This window comes from Ctenocephalides felis, unplaced genomic scaffold, assembly GCF_003426905.1.
Source record: "Ctenocephalides felis isolate EL2017-DRISC unplaced genomic scaffold, ASM342690v1 CF-g0.4_SCAFFOLD_01886, whole genome shotgun sequence".
In the NCBI taxonomy this organism is placed as follows: Eukaryota; Metazoa; Arthropoda; class Insecta; order Siphonaptera; family Pulicidae; genus Ctenocephalides; species Ctenocephalides felis.
In genome coordinates, this window is record NW_020538040.1 from 170,744,394 (window position 1) to 170,758,818 (window position 14,425).

The 14,425-nt window shown below is 28.4% G+C and overlaps 3 protein-coding genes across 3 annotated transcripts; 2 read left to right on the forward strand and 1 right to left on the reverse strand.

The window, feature by feature from the left end:
* The first annotated feature begins 1,916 nt into the window (after window positions 1-1,916).
* LOC113378128 (peroxisomal membrane protein 11C-like) lies at window positions 1,917-5,035 on the forward strand. The gene is made up of 6 exons (XM_026618653.1): window positions 1,917-1,980; window positions 2,043-2,225; window positions 3,705-3,886; window positions 4,048-4,116; window positions 4,418-4,553; window positions 4,623-5,035. The coding sequence occupies exons 1-6, from the start codon at window positions 1,927-1,929 to the stop codon at window positions 4,692-4,694; spliced, it is 696 nt and encodes a 231-aa protein (XP_026474438.1). The 5' UTR covers window positions 1,917-1,926; the 3' UTR covers window positions 4,695-5,035.
* Window positions 5,036-5,371: 336 nt separating this feature from the next.
* LOC113377281 (vacuolar protein sorting-associated protein 16 homolog) lies at window positions 5,372-9,640 on the reverse strand. Its single transcript, XM_026617538.1, has 15 exons — window positions 9,479-9,640; window positions 8,927-9,116; window positions 8,719-8,865; window positions 8,516-8,654; window positions 8,093-8,336; window positions 7,708-8,005; window positions 7,400-7,525; window positions 7,198-7,325; window positions 6,995-7,127; window positions 6,768-6,905; window positions 6,530-6,691; window positions 6,289-6,438; window positions 5,892-6,139; window positions 5,606-5,806; window positions 5,372-5,528 (listed from the first exon to the last, which is right to left on the reverse strand). Exons 1-15 carry the CDS (start codon window positions 9,532-9,534, stop codon window positions 5,387-5,389), a joined length of 2,502 nt encoding a protein of 833 aa, XP_026473323.1. The 5' UTR covers window positions 9,535-9,640; the 3' UTR covers window positions 5,372-5,386.
* Window positions 9,641-9,898: 258 nt separating this feature from the next.
* LOC113377112 (leucine-rich repeats and immunoglobulin-like domains protein 3) lies at window positions 9,899-14,420 on the forward strand. The gene is made up of 13 exons (XM_026617314.1): window positions 9,899-10,189; window positions 10,261-10,332; window positions 10,407-10,613; window positions 10,677-10,820; window positions 10,891-11,031; window positions 11,132-11,275; window positions 11,344-11,487; window positions 11,670-11,889; window positions 11,958-12,126; window positions 12,249-12,394; window positions 12,472-12,640; window positions 12,778-13,201; window positions 13,275-14,420. The coding sequence occupies exons 1-13, from the start codon at window positions 10,029-10,031 to the stop codon at window positions 13,834-13,836; spliced, it is 2,703 nt and encodes a 900-aa protein (XP_026473099.1). The 5' UTR covers window positions 9,899-10,028; the 3' UTR covers window positions 13,837-14,420.
* The last annotated feature ends 5 nt before the right edge of the window (window positions 14,421-14,425 follow it).

Below are 14,425 nucleotides of genomic sequence, written 5' to 3' on the forward strand. Positions count from 1 at the left end.
TAACAATAATTACAAGCAGCGGTTTCCAACCTGTGGGGCGCGCCCTCTCAGGGGGGCGCGTACATCAGTTTCCAGAATACTATTATCGAAAATAATAGAAAATCGAAACGATTTAAAAATAAACAAAAAATAATTAATTTTTATGCATATTTTTACATAATATTGCATATTAATTTGTAGTCTGATAATATCAGTTGAGTATTTATAAAATTAAACTGTTGAAAAAATTAAGGAGGGCGCAACAATTTTTTTAAGTAAAACTTCTTTAGGCGCGACTAGGGTGTAAATCCGTACAAATGCAACGGAAGGCCGTTACGCCCGAACTGTTCGTCATTCGCTCTCGATGAGATCATTTCAACACGGGTCGATTGTGATTAGTCATCGTGTATGTGAATCTGAGATCTGTCGTTGTATGCCTACCGATTTCAACAAGGAAATCGACATAGATAAATAAACATTTTAAAGTTACGTCGTAGTACAAATCTTAATTTAATGAAAAATGCCTGAATCAGAAGAATATTTTACCCTGTTCCTTGAAAATAATAAAACAAATTAAACATTTGGGCCGTGTACTAAACGTAAGTTTATTGATTAGAAATTATTTCTATATTATTCGTAGTTTTCTATAAATATTTCTATAAATCTTTGAAGTTATTAAAATGGTCAATATTTTTTTAGGCAAGACAGATATTACAACTGTTCAAAGAATGAGATTATATCGCCAGCGAAAGGTTTTCTAAATGCTAATTATAATGACAAACCGATCATGTTATATTTGAAGTATGACTTTAATTAAATTATTGTTTTTAAATATTTGCATATTAATTTATTATATAAATGTGTATAATGGTTGAAACTAATAAATGTGTGCATAACGAGTGTTACCATATTACTAATAAACATTATTCAAAATTGTTATATGATGTATTTATTTTTACTTAAATGCCATCTTGTACAGTAGCAAATAAGTTTTACTTCAATCGCGTGTGAACCTTACGCGCACTCTTTTTTTTGTTAAAGCAGGGGGGCGCGGTGCAAAAAAGGTTGGAAACCACTGCATTAAACCAAGGAAACGTTACAGATAAGGCGTTACTTATTGTTAATAATCCAAGAGTTCCATTATCTTACTAAATTACATCAGAAAGATTACTATAGCAAATAATTTGATAATTATCATGACATTTTGGAATTATAAATAAAATAGCAAAAACAAATAAAACTGTCATATTTACCTTTAATTGTGATCTCCTAACATCCGTTCACTATGACATATGACACTAATTATTTGAAAACAATCAACAACACTCACAACACATTTCATTTAATAAATATTAGACACATTAACTGTATAACAAATTTCCGACATTAATCGCATTATGTAGTGACTACAAAACAATATTTGTGATTCATAATGAAAGGAAAAAAGTTTTTTTAACACTTTTATCACAGATTTAAAAATGTCAAACCAGTTGCCTGTTACCATTCGTTATTTTTTAAACTTAACTAAAGTGTGTCGAAAAAATTAAAATGCTTTTATAAGATCACACCAATTTGGCAAATCATTCACGAATTATTGCATATACAAAACATGATAGATGACACTTTTGTTGTTGGTTATGGTTACTTATCAAATAGATAAAATTTGTTATTGACATTGGGTTTTTATTATCCCAGTGTTGGCAGCGATGAACACGATGCTTTATTTATTTTTGACACCATTATGACAGTTTCAGAATTAAAATATCTTACTACTACAAGTTTTGACGTGACATTTGATATTAGAAATCTGTAAGCGAGTAGAAGGAGATATGAGGCGAAATTCAATACTAGAATTCCGGAATGAGTTGACCTTTAGGCATTCGAATTATAGAAGTGTTTATTTCACCATCTGTCTATAGAAAAAATATATAATTTTTAATAGCAATCATGATTTTAGACGAAATATGTGAAATGCTAAGTACTTATAGCGGGAGAGACAAGGTAAAATTTCAATAGAATCTTGATAAAAACCATTCTTTTTACATCACTTGTCTGTATACTAGGTGATGAGGACATTGTGTTATGGAATGAAGCTTGCATCAGGTTTGACAATTGATAAGGATCCTGCCTTGTCTAAAAAATTCCAAATATTCAGTTCACAAATGTCTAAAACTAGGGCTACATTGAGACTACTTGATGATATACCTATGCTACAGCATACTCTTCAATACGGACTTGGTAGAACGGTATACACATTTTGTATTAATTAACACGTTGATGGGCAGATAAAACAAGTAAAGTTCAAAAATTAACACTCTTTTAGTTTATAGAATGTTAGATGCCTAGACAATAATAAAATATATCTTAGATGAATAGATTTATACTTCATAACAGTCAGAAAATAAAACGCAATCGAAAAAAGAGTGTGCATAAGATTCACATGCAATTGAAGTAAAACTTTTTTGCTATTGCATGAGATTGCTTTCAAGTTAAAAATAAATACATCATATAACAATTTTGAATAATGTTTGTTAGTAATGTGGTAACACTCGTGATGCACACATTTATTAGTGTCGACCATTATACACATTTATATAATAAATTAAAAATTATATATTTATATTAGCATTAAAAATATTTATAATATTTGAAAACAATAATGTAATTAAAGTTATACTTCAAATATGACATGATCGGTTTGTGATTATAATTAGCATTTACGACTTGAATCTTTATTAGAGAAATTAAGTAATTGCTGATTAATAAATTCTATAATATTCGTTCATATTCAGGTTATGTTAAACAACGCCTAAAGAAATATTGTTTTTACAATTTCACTTATCATGTAATAATTGTTTTGAAGAACTTCAAGTAATTAAAATTAACATACATTCATTGACGGCTTGTATTTTTTTACTTTTTTGCTGGCGATATAATCTCATTCTTTGAACAGCTGTAATATCTGTCTTGCCTAAAAATTACGTTTTAATAATGGCAAAATTTATTTGTAATTATTATTTCAATAATTATTTACTATTAATTAATTGGGAACAGGGTTAAATATTCTTTAATTCCGGCATTTTTTATTAAATCAAGATTTGTACTACCATGTAACCTTAGAATGTTTATTTATCTATGCTGATTTCCTTGTCGATGTTGGTAAGCATACAACGACAGATCTCTATTCACGCGACACGACGATTAATCACAATCGACTGGTATAGAAATGATTTCATCCAAAGCGAATGACATACAATTCGGGCGTAGCGCTATTTCCGTTGCATTCTCACAGATTTACACCCTAGTCGCCCCTAAAGAAGTTTTACTTCAAAAATTGTTTCCAAAATAAAACTACATTATGTTTCCTTTTGTAACCCGACAAATACAAATTTGTGCTGTTATGTGGCTAAAAAGGACCGTTGCTTTTTAGATGGCTATTGTCGCATAGTAAACTTTGCTTTGACGGCAATAGAGGCACATATCCGTTAACGTGTTAATATTTATTATGATTACTTTCACTATGTTTTCCTTCCTGTTTTAAAAAGTTTTTCAACATTATTCTATTGCATATATAATTTCAATTGAACTGAAAAAAAATATAATTTTTTATTTTCTTTGCTTCATAACTAAAATATTACATTCTTTGATATTAAATTTAATTTCTGAATAATTATCATTGATTTTAATATTAAAGTAACACAAAAGCCTTTTTTTCCATTTGATAGGAACCTGATAGTTGCTTGTCATTTTTGGGTGTTGTTACAAATATTATAGACCAACTTTATTATCCAATTGAGAAAGTATGCTGGTTGGCAGAATATAAACTTCTTAATGTGGAAAATCCAAACAAATGGGATAATATCAGTTCTGTGTTTTGGGTTGCTTCTATTTACTTATCGCTTATGAAGTAAGTTATTCTTAGATCTTACAAATGATATTAGTGAAAGAATAATTCATTAAGACTTAGATTAGTTTGGTTCTATAAATTTATTGTACTTATTCTGTTGTCGAATAATTTGAGTGCTTTTCTCAGTGACTTAATATTGATAATAATTATTTGTTTTCAAGATCTTTGAGGAGTATAAGTTTGATTCATAACCACAAGATGTGCTTACTTGAGAAAGGTGTTAGACCCAGGTACTTAATATTGTATTGGATTTTTTATATAAAACATACATAATATTTTTGATAAATATATAATAAATAAATTTTTACCTCAATATTTGTCTGAAACATTAGTAAAAATTTATGACGGTGGATTGTTTTATCAAACTCACTTTTTGTCTTAATCAAAACTATTAAAGATGAATTATAATATGAAACATACAATTCTCACATTTTCATTGATGCCATAAATATCTATTGATCCTTCATATAACCCATTTTATACACTTTTTACGGAAAGAGTCCTAATATAAGGTACTAAATATATTCTCAGCGATATTATGGATAGATTATTGCAAGCTCAGCAGTTAGAATACATAGCAAGCATAAGAGGAGCATTAGATCTTATACATTCTGTTAGTACTCTGCCTGAAGGATGGCTTTGGGGTGGAAGACTTAATTCAGCACAAGTATGTAAAAATTATTTGTTGAATATCATAATAATTTGAAATTTAATTTCAACCAAGTAAATATTTTAGGTAGGGTTGGTTGCTACTATATCTTCATTTCTTGGCATTTATCAATACTACTTAAGAAAGAGGTCCAAATAGTCACTATAAAGAAATGTATATGTATTTTGAACGCTAATGTTCACAAGAACTGATATAATATTAACAATTTACAAAAAAAAAGGTTCTAAGTCATCAAATCTAGTTACAATAAATTCTTTTTAAAATCTTATATTCAAGTGTATATGGTGAGTGGTGTTTTATTATTATTCTGATTTTACATAATCAATGCAAAATGAATTACAAAATGGAAGTAATGGTTTATGAAAAAAATAAGTCATGTTAAATACTTTCCAAAACTTTATATTCAAATGTATGTGGTATGAGTGGTCTTTTATTATTATTCTAATTTTGCATAATCAATGCAAAATAAAGTACAAAATAGAAGGTAATGGTTTATGGAAAAAATAAGTTAAGTGAAATATTTTTTATGAAAATATTAAATGACGTTGAATGATAATTAAAATATTACATTCAAATGAATGTGGTGTGAATGGTCTTATATTGTTATTTTGATTTTGTGTAATCAATAAAAATGGAAAATAATGGTTAATGGAAAAAATAAATTTATTTTATACAAAAGTTAATTATTGATGTTTAATTTATTATCTCATAATAATTTATTTTTAATAAGCATACAAAATTTCTGAAATTATTTTATACATAATAAATACAAATGTTTAACAATTTTCTAATAAATTTATAACATTCAATATATTAACATTACTTTTTATTTACTTAGCAGCTAACTGTTCTATATATTTCTTGGTCAGCTCAGCAACTGTATTATTCGAAGTACCACAATGAGCTTGGACAAACAGTAGACTCTGAACATCTTTCTGTTCAAATGCTATCTGAGCTGCTTTATCCAGCATTCTGAAATAAATTTTGTACAAATAACTTCTTATTTGCTACATATTTAATATAAATTTTGTTTCTAATAATATGTTTACTTGAGCTTAACATAGTATTTCACTTTCAAATCGTCCTTGCATCTGGAAACATATTTCTGAGCTTCAAATATATTATTATATTTCAAACACACATCTATAAAAGGCTCATAACCCACAGGACTTTTCCGAGCCTTTGAAAATTTTTCTAATTCCGACCATTCATCATTTTCTGCATAACTTTCTATGCGTAACCACCAGTATCTGAAATACATTCGATCACCAAGTGTTCAAACATTTGAAACCACCAAATTGGTATTTATTTAGCAATAAATGGGCAAAATATCACCTTCGATCTGGAATTTTATATTCCGACTTGAAATTGTCAGCAAGCTTGATCTGTTGTAATTTCAGTAATGCCTTTGCTGTTTGATGTATAGACAGTCCCATAAAGCTGCGTTCAAATTTTTCCTCCAGCCTTCTTTGGTATTTATATAATTTTCTTGTTTCATCACACAAAGTAACTCCAATTTCATTCCTTGCTTTCTTAAAAGCTTCCTGGGCTGCAGATAAAACTGTGTCTCTTGTTGTTGAATTCTGAAATAAAAATTTTGACTAAGGAAACAAATCTACTACGTTTATTAACACTATTATTAAATGAAAAAAATGTCTTCTGAAAAATTGCATGTGTTAAGCCATTGTTAAGTATTTAAAAAATATTATTTATTAATTATATTAGAACTCACCTTGGGTTCTAAGCTTTCAGTAATATACAAAGCAGCTTGGGAGTTATAATCATCTTCTTGAATGTATATATCACGCAATGCTTCTCTATTTTTTCCTTGTGAATATTTTAAATACAGACTTTGCGCAACTTGAAAATTACGAATTATCATCTGAAAGTCACATTTTCAATAAATTTGTTTTTATTAATTACTTTATGCAGCATTTAATATATTCTTGCAATTATGAAAAAAGCAGTTTTACCTGGAACTTAGATAATGATGTTTTACTCTGAATATCAATTATCACAGCATAAACTAAATCGGTATCTCCACTTTCAATTGCTTTGATTAATGCAGATTGACCTTGATCTAAAGTTAATAGCAATGATACTTGTTTCTCAACATAAACTTCATGATCCAGAAGCTGAAATAATAAAAAGGTCAATAAATTATTCAAAAGGTTAAAATAAGCCATCACCAAACATAAAGAAATATTTTACCTTTATAGCTAAATCCTTCCTGCCGTTATCAGCAGCATACTTTGCAATGTGCCAGAAAGAAAATTCTCTTGGATTATGGCTTACTTTTTCAGCAATTTCTTTCGCTACAATTTCAGGAGGAACTTTTGATTGAATCACCTTGAAAATATACTTTATTAAAAATGGGTTTCTAAATTTCAAGAGGTATATCACAATACATTTATCATTGCAGATAGTTTACAGTTTACCTTATGACGTGCCCAGTGTGCTAATATTCCTTTTTCAGACAGTTTTAAATATTTTGCAATCTGAATTGCTAAATAATAATGTTTTCTCAATACTAATCTGTCCAAAAGCACTTGGGCTGTAAGGCATTCAAATCTAATAAAACGTGTTAAGACTTTTTTTCATTTAATAAATTAAAACCATTATTTAAGCATGTCAAGGATACTGCGTATATGTTAGCGGAATCCCGACTCGTCTGTCTCTCACTGCATTTAGTACTCTTAGAATTCTGCACATTTCAACATATGACTTTGGTGAATGACCATTTATGAAACCTTTTCCAAAATATGCAGCCTATTTGAAATGATCATTTCAATAAAATATAAAGTATTAACTTAAATATATATATACATATAATAAAACATTACCCTTATAAGCATTTTTTGCGTTGAAGTATCAAATTCTAGAACAGCTGCTTCTAAGCATTGCGCGACTGCCTTAGGTAATTGATCTTTAACTAGAGTTATATATTCATCAGCTCTATGATTTCGACGCTGAAAATGATATTATAAATAGGTAAAAAATCTTTTTTTTTTAAAGAAAGGCGTGATAAAGAGAGCTTTTTAGTTAAATGTGAAATCATCTTTAGAAAAATATAAATATACATCAACATTTGAAAATTTTAAAAAATGTTATAATCATTTCATATGCCATATAACATAACAAAATGATAAACCTGAAACTGTTTGGAAGCCTCCAAGAGATAAGAACCCGGATCTGTGCTATTAATTCTGAAAATCTGCTGCACAACACTGGGAACTTTCTGTATCATTTCATGGTTAGCTTCTGATATCATTCGTACTCCATCAATTTCAGGAATCAAATGAATGTTATCATAAGGATACTGTACAACATCACCATTTCTTCCAACAACATATAAAATATTGGACCACAAACCAATGACAGCTTCTGTACCACACCAGACTAATTGCTGAAGTATGGCATCAGGTTCATCAATTTTAATTTCACAGTACCTACATAGTAACATTAATAAATGATACTTCTTCAGCAGTAACTTGATTACTTTGTTATTTCATTCATAAAAATTTATTCAAATATACCCTTTCTGCAAATCCAAGGATCCTAACCAGAGAGTTCCAGAATCTGTATATATTGCAATATGTTTATTATTCAAAGACACAGCCATACCACAAATATGAGTAAATTCAGTAGATAAATTCAATTCTCTTGACAAAGGCAATTCTTTATCTTGGTATAAAGCATAAATCTCATGTCCACATGAGACAATAGCCATAGTATTTCTGTCCTCGGATAGAACAGTCCAATATAATGTTGCTTTACTACCTGTAATGTAAACTATGTAATTTCATTGTTATAAATTTCTTAACTTATTTTCCATAAATCATACCCAAAATTAATCAATATTTTAACGACAATAAAAAGTAATATACTAATATTCTTTTAGTCGAACTCATAAGTTCTAATAACTTTTTGTATTTTGCCATGCATACTTATTTAAATACCTAAATAATTACTAGGCAATTCTGGTAGTTTCCTAATCTTTGGTTCTTCTATATTATTAATAATAAAAATTCTACACGCTGATGTCATCACAGCTACACCTGTTCCACTATTCGTTAAAAATATTTTTGCATCTTTCACCTAAAACAAATGAACAATGTACTTTGTTCATGTAATTTAATAATAATTTTTATTAGAGTATTACTTTTAAGTCTTTTGCTTCAGTACCCATACTGAATGTATGCAAAAATGTTCCAAATATATCATACAATGTCACATTTCCATCTTCCTGAACGCAAATTAATTTTTCTGCATCTGACCATCCTAATGTAATTATATTGCTACCGCTCCACTATAAAAATAAAACATATAAAAATATTTAACTCTATATAAAATTAATTCAAAATATTAACCACTATTGATGCATTTTTCTGGCCAGACGATGTGTATATGTAGATGATTGGGTTTGTAGAGCCTTGCACTCTTATAATCTTTTTGTAATTTCTCATTAAAGCTATTGGTCCGCCATATGGTGCAGCATAAAGCATCATATCATTCAAGTTTATTTCATTCTGCCACCCCATACAGTATAATTCATATTTCCTATTGAAAAAAAATATAGTATTCAGACAACATTATGTACGCATAATGTATACTAAAAAGCATATATATGAAGTGTACAAATTCTCAACTTATTTAAAAAAGGATTAAAAGTTTATCATATCTTTAGATAATAGGTTTTTATATAAATGATATTTGTATAGAAAAATATAGCAGGATTCTAATAATACTGCATATTACGATGAAATATATATATATATATATATATATATATATATATAATTAAATGTTTTATGAGGTTGAAATTAAACTATTTTGTATAAGAAACTTCAATAAAAATAAATTGCAATACGTATAAGGAATATAACTATAATATTTTGTTGCAATCTTTTACATTTCAATACCTATAATATACATCCCTTCCCAACGTAAACCAATCAGCAGTTATCATAGCAGACATGGTATACAGGCAGTATCACTTTTATAAATACTAGACATTCATAAATATAACTATATAATGAAATACTTAGATCAAGTTCGTTGAATTGCACAAAGTGACAGCTGTCAACATTGTGCAGTAATCAAACAAATATTTATATTATTGTTCAGTAACACCAACTCAATAATAACAAATGTCGCATGCAAGGAATTTTAAGAAAAAATAATCATGCGTAAGTTGCATATCTGGATCTTTAGACTTCTCTGTCATGTTGACACTCTATAAACCGTAGTCTGTGGATCTTGTTATACAACATAAAGCAAACAAAATAATCAAAATGGTTGATGTGTGTAATGTAATTTAACTTGTAATATCATTATCTTTAATAATTCTGGAAAGACTGTACTGATTAAAGTGAATCAATCAATTATCTATTGTTTGTGCTATGTTACCCACGAGTATTTTAAATGTAGTAGACAAAATGTTTAGTGAATAATTTCGTAATAATTTACAAGATGGTGGTCTTTTGTTTATATTTTGTTCTGACTTTAAGTTTAACCTTTGTCAATTGTGATGATTGCCCAAATATATGTTCGTGCTTAGGCACTTACATGGATTGTTCTAAAAAAGGTTTGACAAAAATACCAAATACATCGCCCAGTTGGGTAGATTCACTGTAAGTATTATTTTCAATGTTGTGTATTACTTTTGATCATGTAAAAACTGACTGTTATTGCTTTCTTACAGCGAATTTAGTAATAATGCTTTTGCTGGAGATCCTAGTAAATCGTTAGCACAATTATCTGAATTGAAAGAACTGTATGTTTCGTATTATATGATTTGTTATGAATTTGTCTTCGGTAATATTTTTTACCTTATGCATTATTTTTCAGAAAATTGAATAAAAATTCATTGAAAACACTTCCTCTTCTAACATCCAGATCTCTTGAAAAGCTTTACTTATCACATAATGATTTATCAAGCATAAATTATAAAGAAATTGAACATTTACCCAGTTTAGTGGAACTCGATTTGAGCAATAATCGCTTTGATACTATAGAACACATGAGCTTTCCACATCAAAATGTGTTAAAAAATTTGTAAGTATTATTTATAAACTAGTGATGTAATTATATATGTGGTCTTACGGATTTTTTTTATAGGAATTTAAATAATAATCGAATAAAGTATATGAACAGTTCAAGCTTTAGAAATTTGACATCATTGACCGAATTAAAATTAAATCGAAATAGGATATCTCATTTATATAAAGAAGCTTTCATAAATTTATTCTCATTAAATACTTTGTAAGTATTATTTATCTGTTATAATTTTGTTTTTTAAATTTTGCATACTATATTTATATTGCAATTACAGAGAATTAAATCGTAATCAACTGAAAGAAATTAATGGATTGGCATTTCAAGATTTAAAAAATTTAACATTTTTAAAATTACGTAAGAATCAAATCAGAGAAATTAAGGATGGTGCATTTTATGGGACAAAATTATCACACTTGTGAGTATTTATGAAGATAATATTTATTGAAAATCTATCTATGAGAAAAGATAGATTTGGAACTGTTTATTTATTGTGTTAAATAATTTTTACATTTTAGACAATTAGATTACAACTCTATTACTACTGTGCATAAAGCTGGATTCTATGGTCTCAGTACACTTACAACATTATCATTATCTCACAACCTAATATCAATAATTAATGATTCTGTCTGGGAATTTTGTAAAAATATTAGGGAACTGTAAGTTTTGATAAATCGAGTATGTTGTATATTGATCATAGCTAACTATGTGATTTTCTGTTTATTAGTGATCTCTCAAATAATCAAATATATGCCATTAAGAAGGGGACGTTTGAAAATCTTGCTAATTTGGAAAAGCTACAGCTATATAGCAATGATATTGCTTTAATTGAAGAAAATGCTTTCTTTTACACCTCAAAATTAACATTATTGTAAGTTCTTATGTTTAAATAGTAATCACTAATCATAATAATTTCCTAAGTATGTAGTGATATTTATATTATTTATCATTGTTATAAAATATATCTTACCTAGATTTAAACTGTAATACTTCTGCAGTTGCTTGTGCGAACCTTTTATACTGAAATGTATTGATTAATAAATAATTTTTCAGGGATTTGGGTAATAACAAAATTTCATGGACAATTGAAGATCAAAATGGACCATTTGTTGGACTAGAAATACTGCAATATTTATCTTTAGCATCAAATAATATTAAATCCATTGGAGAAAAGGCTTTCGAAGGATTAAATTCACTTATAGAATTGGATTTAACTAATAACAATATTACATCTGTTTATGAAAATGCCTTTTCAGTTTTAGTAAACATACAAGTAATTATTTTAATGCTATTTTATTTATTTTTTTATGAATAAATTTATACTGTTTTCTGATTTTTTAGCAATTGCATATGAACACAAGTAGTCTCTTGTGTGATTGCCATCTACAATGGCTTAATATATGGTTCCAAAATCATCCAGAAATTAATGTTGATCACAATCGTTGTTCATACCCTATATCACTCTGGGGTGAACCACTGGTAAAGTTATCAGCTGAAAATTTGACATGCAGTAAGTAATCAAAAAAACTACCATTATTGCTATTTTGTTGAGAAGTGTATAATATTACCCTAATATTTAGTTCATTCAATATTTTATTTTTTAATAATTTGAGTATTTATTAATTGTAATAGGTGATTCTCCTAAACCAAAAATTATAAGTGAACCTAAATCACAAATGGTTATAAAAGGCGATAATGTATCACTCGTTTGTAAAGCAAGTTCCAGTACAAATTCATCCATGGTGTTCTATTGGAAAAGAGATAACTTTGATATAAAGGTAAAAATATGAACCTCGATAATTTTCCTACCTGAAGAATATTAAAAAACTTTCTAAATTGATGAATTTCATTTAAGAATGCTGAGGTTACTGAATTTGATAGTTCTCCTGATGGACGCATTTCTGAAGCTACCTCTGAACTCAGACTATACAATGTAAATCATGATGATGCTGGGAAATATCAATGTATTGTTGAAAATATTTTTGGAAAAACGTACTCAACAAGATCTAGAATTGTAGTTGTTAGTGAGTATTTAAAATTAGTTTTTGAATACAAGTACTATTTATTTACAAAAATTGTTCAAAAGCAATTTATTTTATAATTCTATTTGTATTCTTCCATTAATGCACTTCATTATATTTCATCTTTTATGTTGTTTCAGCTTATCCAAGTTTTGAAAGAATACCGAAGAATATTACAGTTAAACCAGGCAACACAGCACGTTTAGAATGCTCTGCAACAGGACAACCTCTTCCTCAAGTAGCTTGGCGTAAAGATGGTGGCAATGACTTTCCTGCAGCTCGTGAAAGAAGGATGCATATAATGCCGACTGATAATGTTTTTTTCATTACTAATGTCAAGGTAGCTGATATGGGTGTGTACAGTTGTACTGCTAAAAATCCTGCAGGCATGATAGTAGTAAATGCTACTTTGTCTATTGAAGAAATACCTTTTTTTGCTAAACCAATGGAAAATAAAGAAGTGATAGTTGGTGATGCTATTGTGATCGAATGTATTGCAGCAGGTACTCCTAAGCCTACTTTACGCTGGCTAAAGGACGATGGACCCATTCAGGCTACAAAAAGGTATTTATTACATTTATTTTATTTATGTATTTTATAAGCAGTCATTAATTAATATCATTATTAATTTTTTCAGGCATTTCTTCACAGCTGAAGATCAATTGCTCATTATTACAGGAACAGTAATGAGTGATGCAGGCACATATATATGTGAATTAACTAATTCAGTTGGATCAAAGAGAGGATCCATGAAACTTAATGTAAATCCAGTCATAGACACATTTGATAACTATATGATAGGTGTAATTGTAATATCAGTTGTTTGCTGTGCTGTTGGTACATCAATAGGTTGGGTTGTAATAATTTATCATATTAGAAAGCGCTTAAAAAAGAAACAAAATACTATAGCTGAGGCAAGTCCAGCACTAATGGAAGAGCCTCATGCTAATGTTTATACTGATGCAGTATCTGACCATTCTAGCTGTAAAGATAGTGGTACTGGTGATTCTGATAAGAGAAGTAATGAAATCTTTCCAACAGATGATTTTAGTATTCCTATAGCCGATTTAGATAAAGAATCCAAAGTTAACAATATAAACACATTAACACATAATTCACAACATAGACATACAAATCACAAGCGGTCGTCCGTTCATTCATTAACACCTGAAGAGTGTATTAGTCCACTGCAAAACTAATCTAAGTTATAATGAATATATTAAATGAATTGTATATATAGATAGGAAAAATATGACTCATATTTATTTTAGTAACATAGACTTCAGATTAAATGCTAATTTATGCTTTAATGTATGTTTGTGATTATGCAGAATTTTAGTATTGTGATGTTGTGTGATGTCGCTCTCTGTTTAGAGATTGCTATGGGTTTTATAAATACACATACAATAAAACCGTGTTAAGACGATTTCTCAGGGACCCACCTAAACACGTCATAAGTGAGAAAGCATGTTAGATAGGAAAAATAGTATACCTTCTACTTAGTATTACTATGTATTATGTTGATTTTGATTTTGAAACATAAAGTAATTGTAAGACCCATTGGCACAGGCCAGAACAATAAGTCTTGAACAATTCATTCTTTTGGGCAGGTTTAAAGTTTGTACTTGATGAAACCATACCACAAAAACATTTTCAAATTTATAATTCATTCATTCATTCGTTTGGTACGTAACATAGAAACTGCTAATTGAAGTTCAGCAGCTATATAAGATTAATTTGTTCTTAGTATCGAAAATTTTGAATATCTTAATTTTTTTTAAAGCGTCA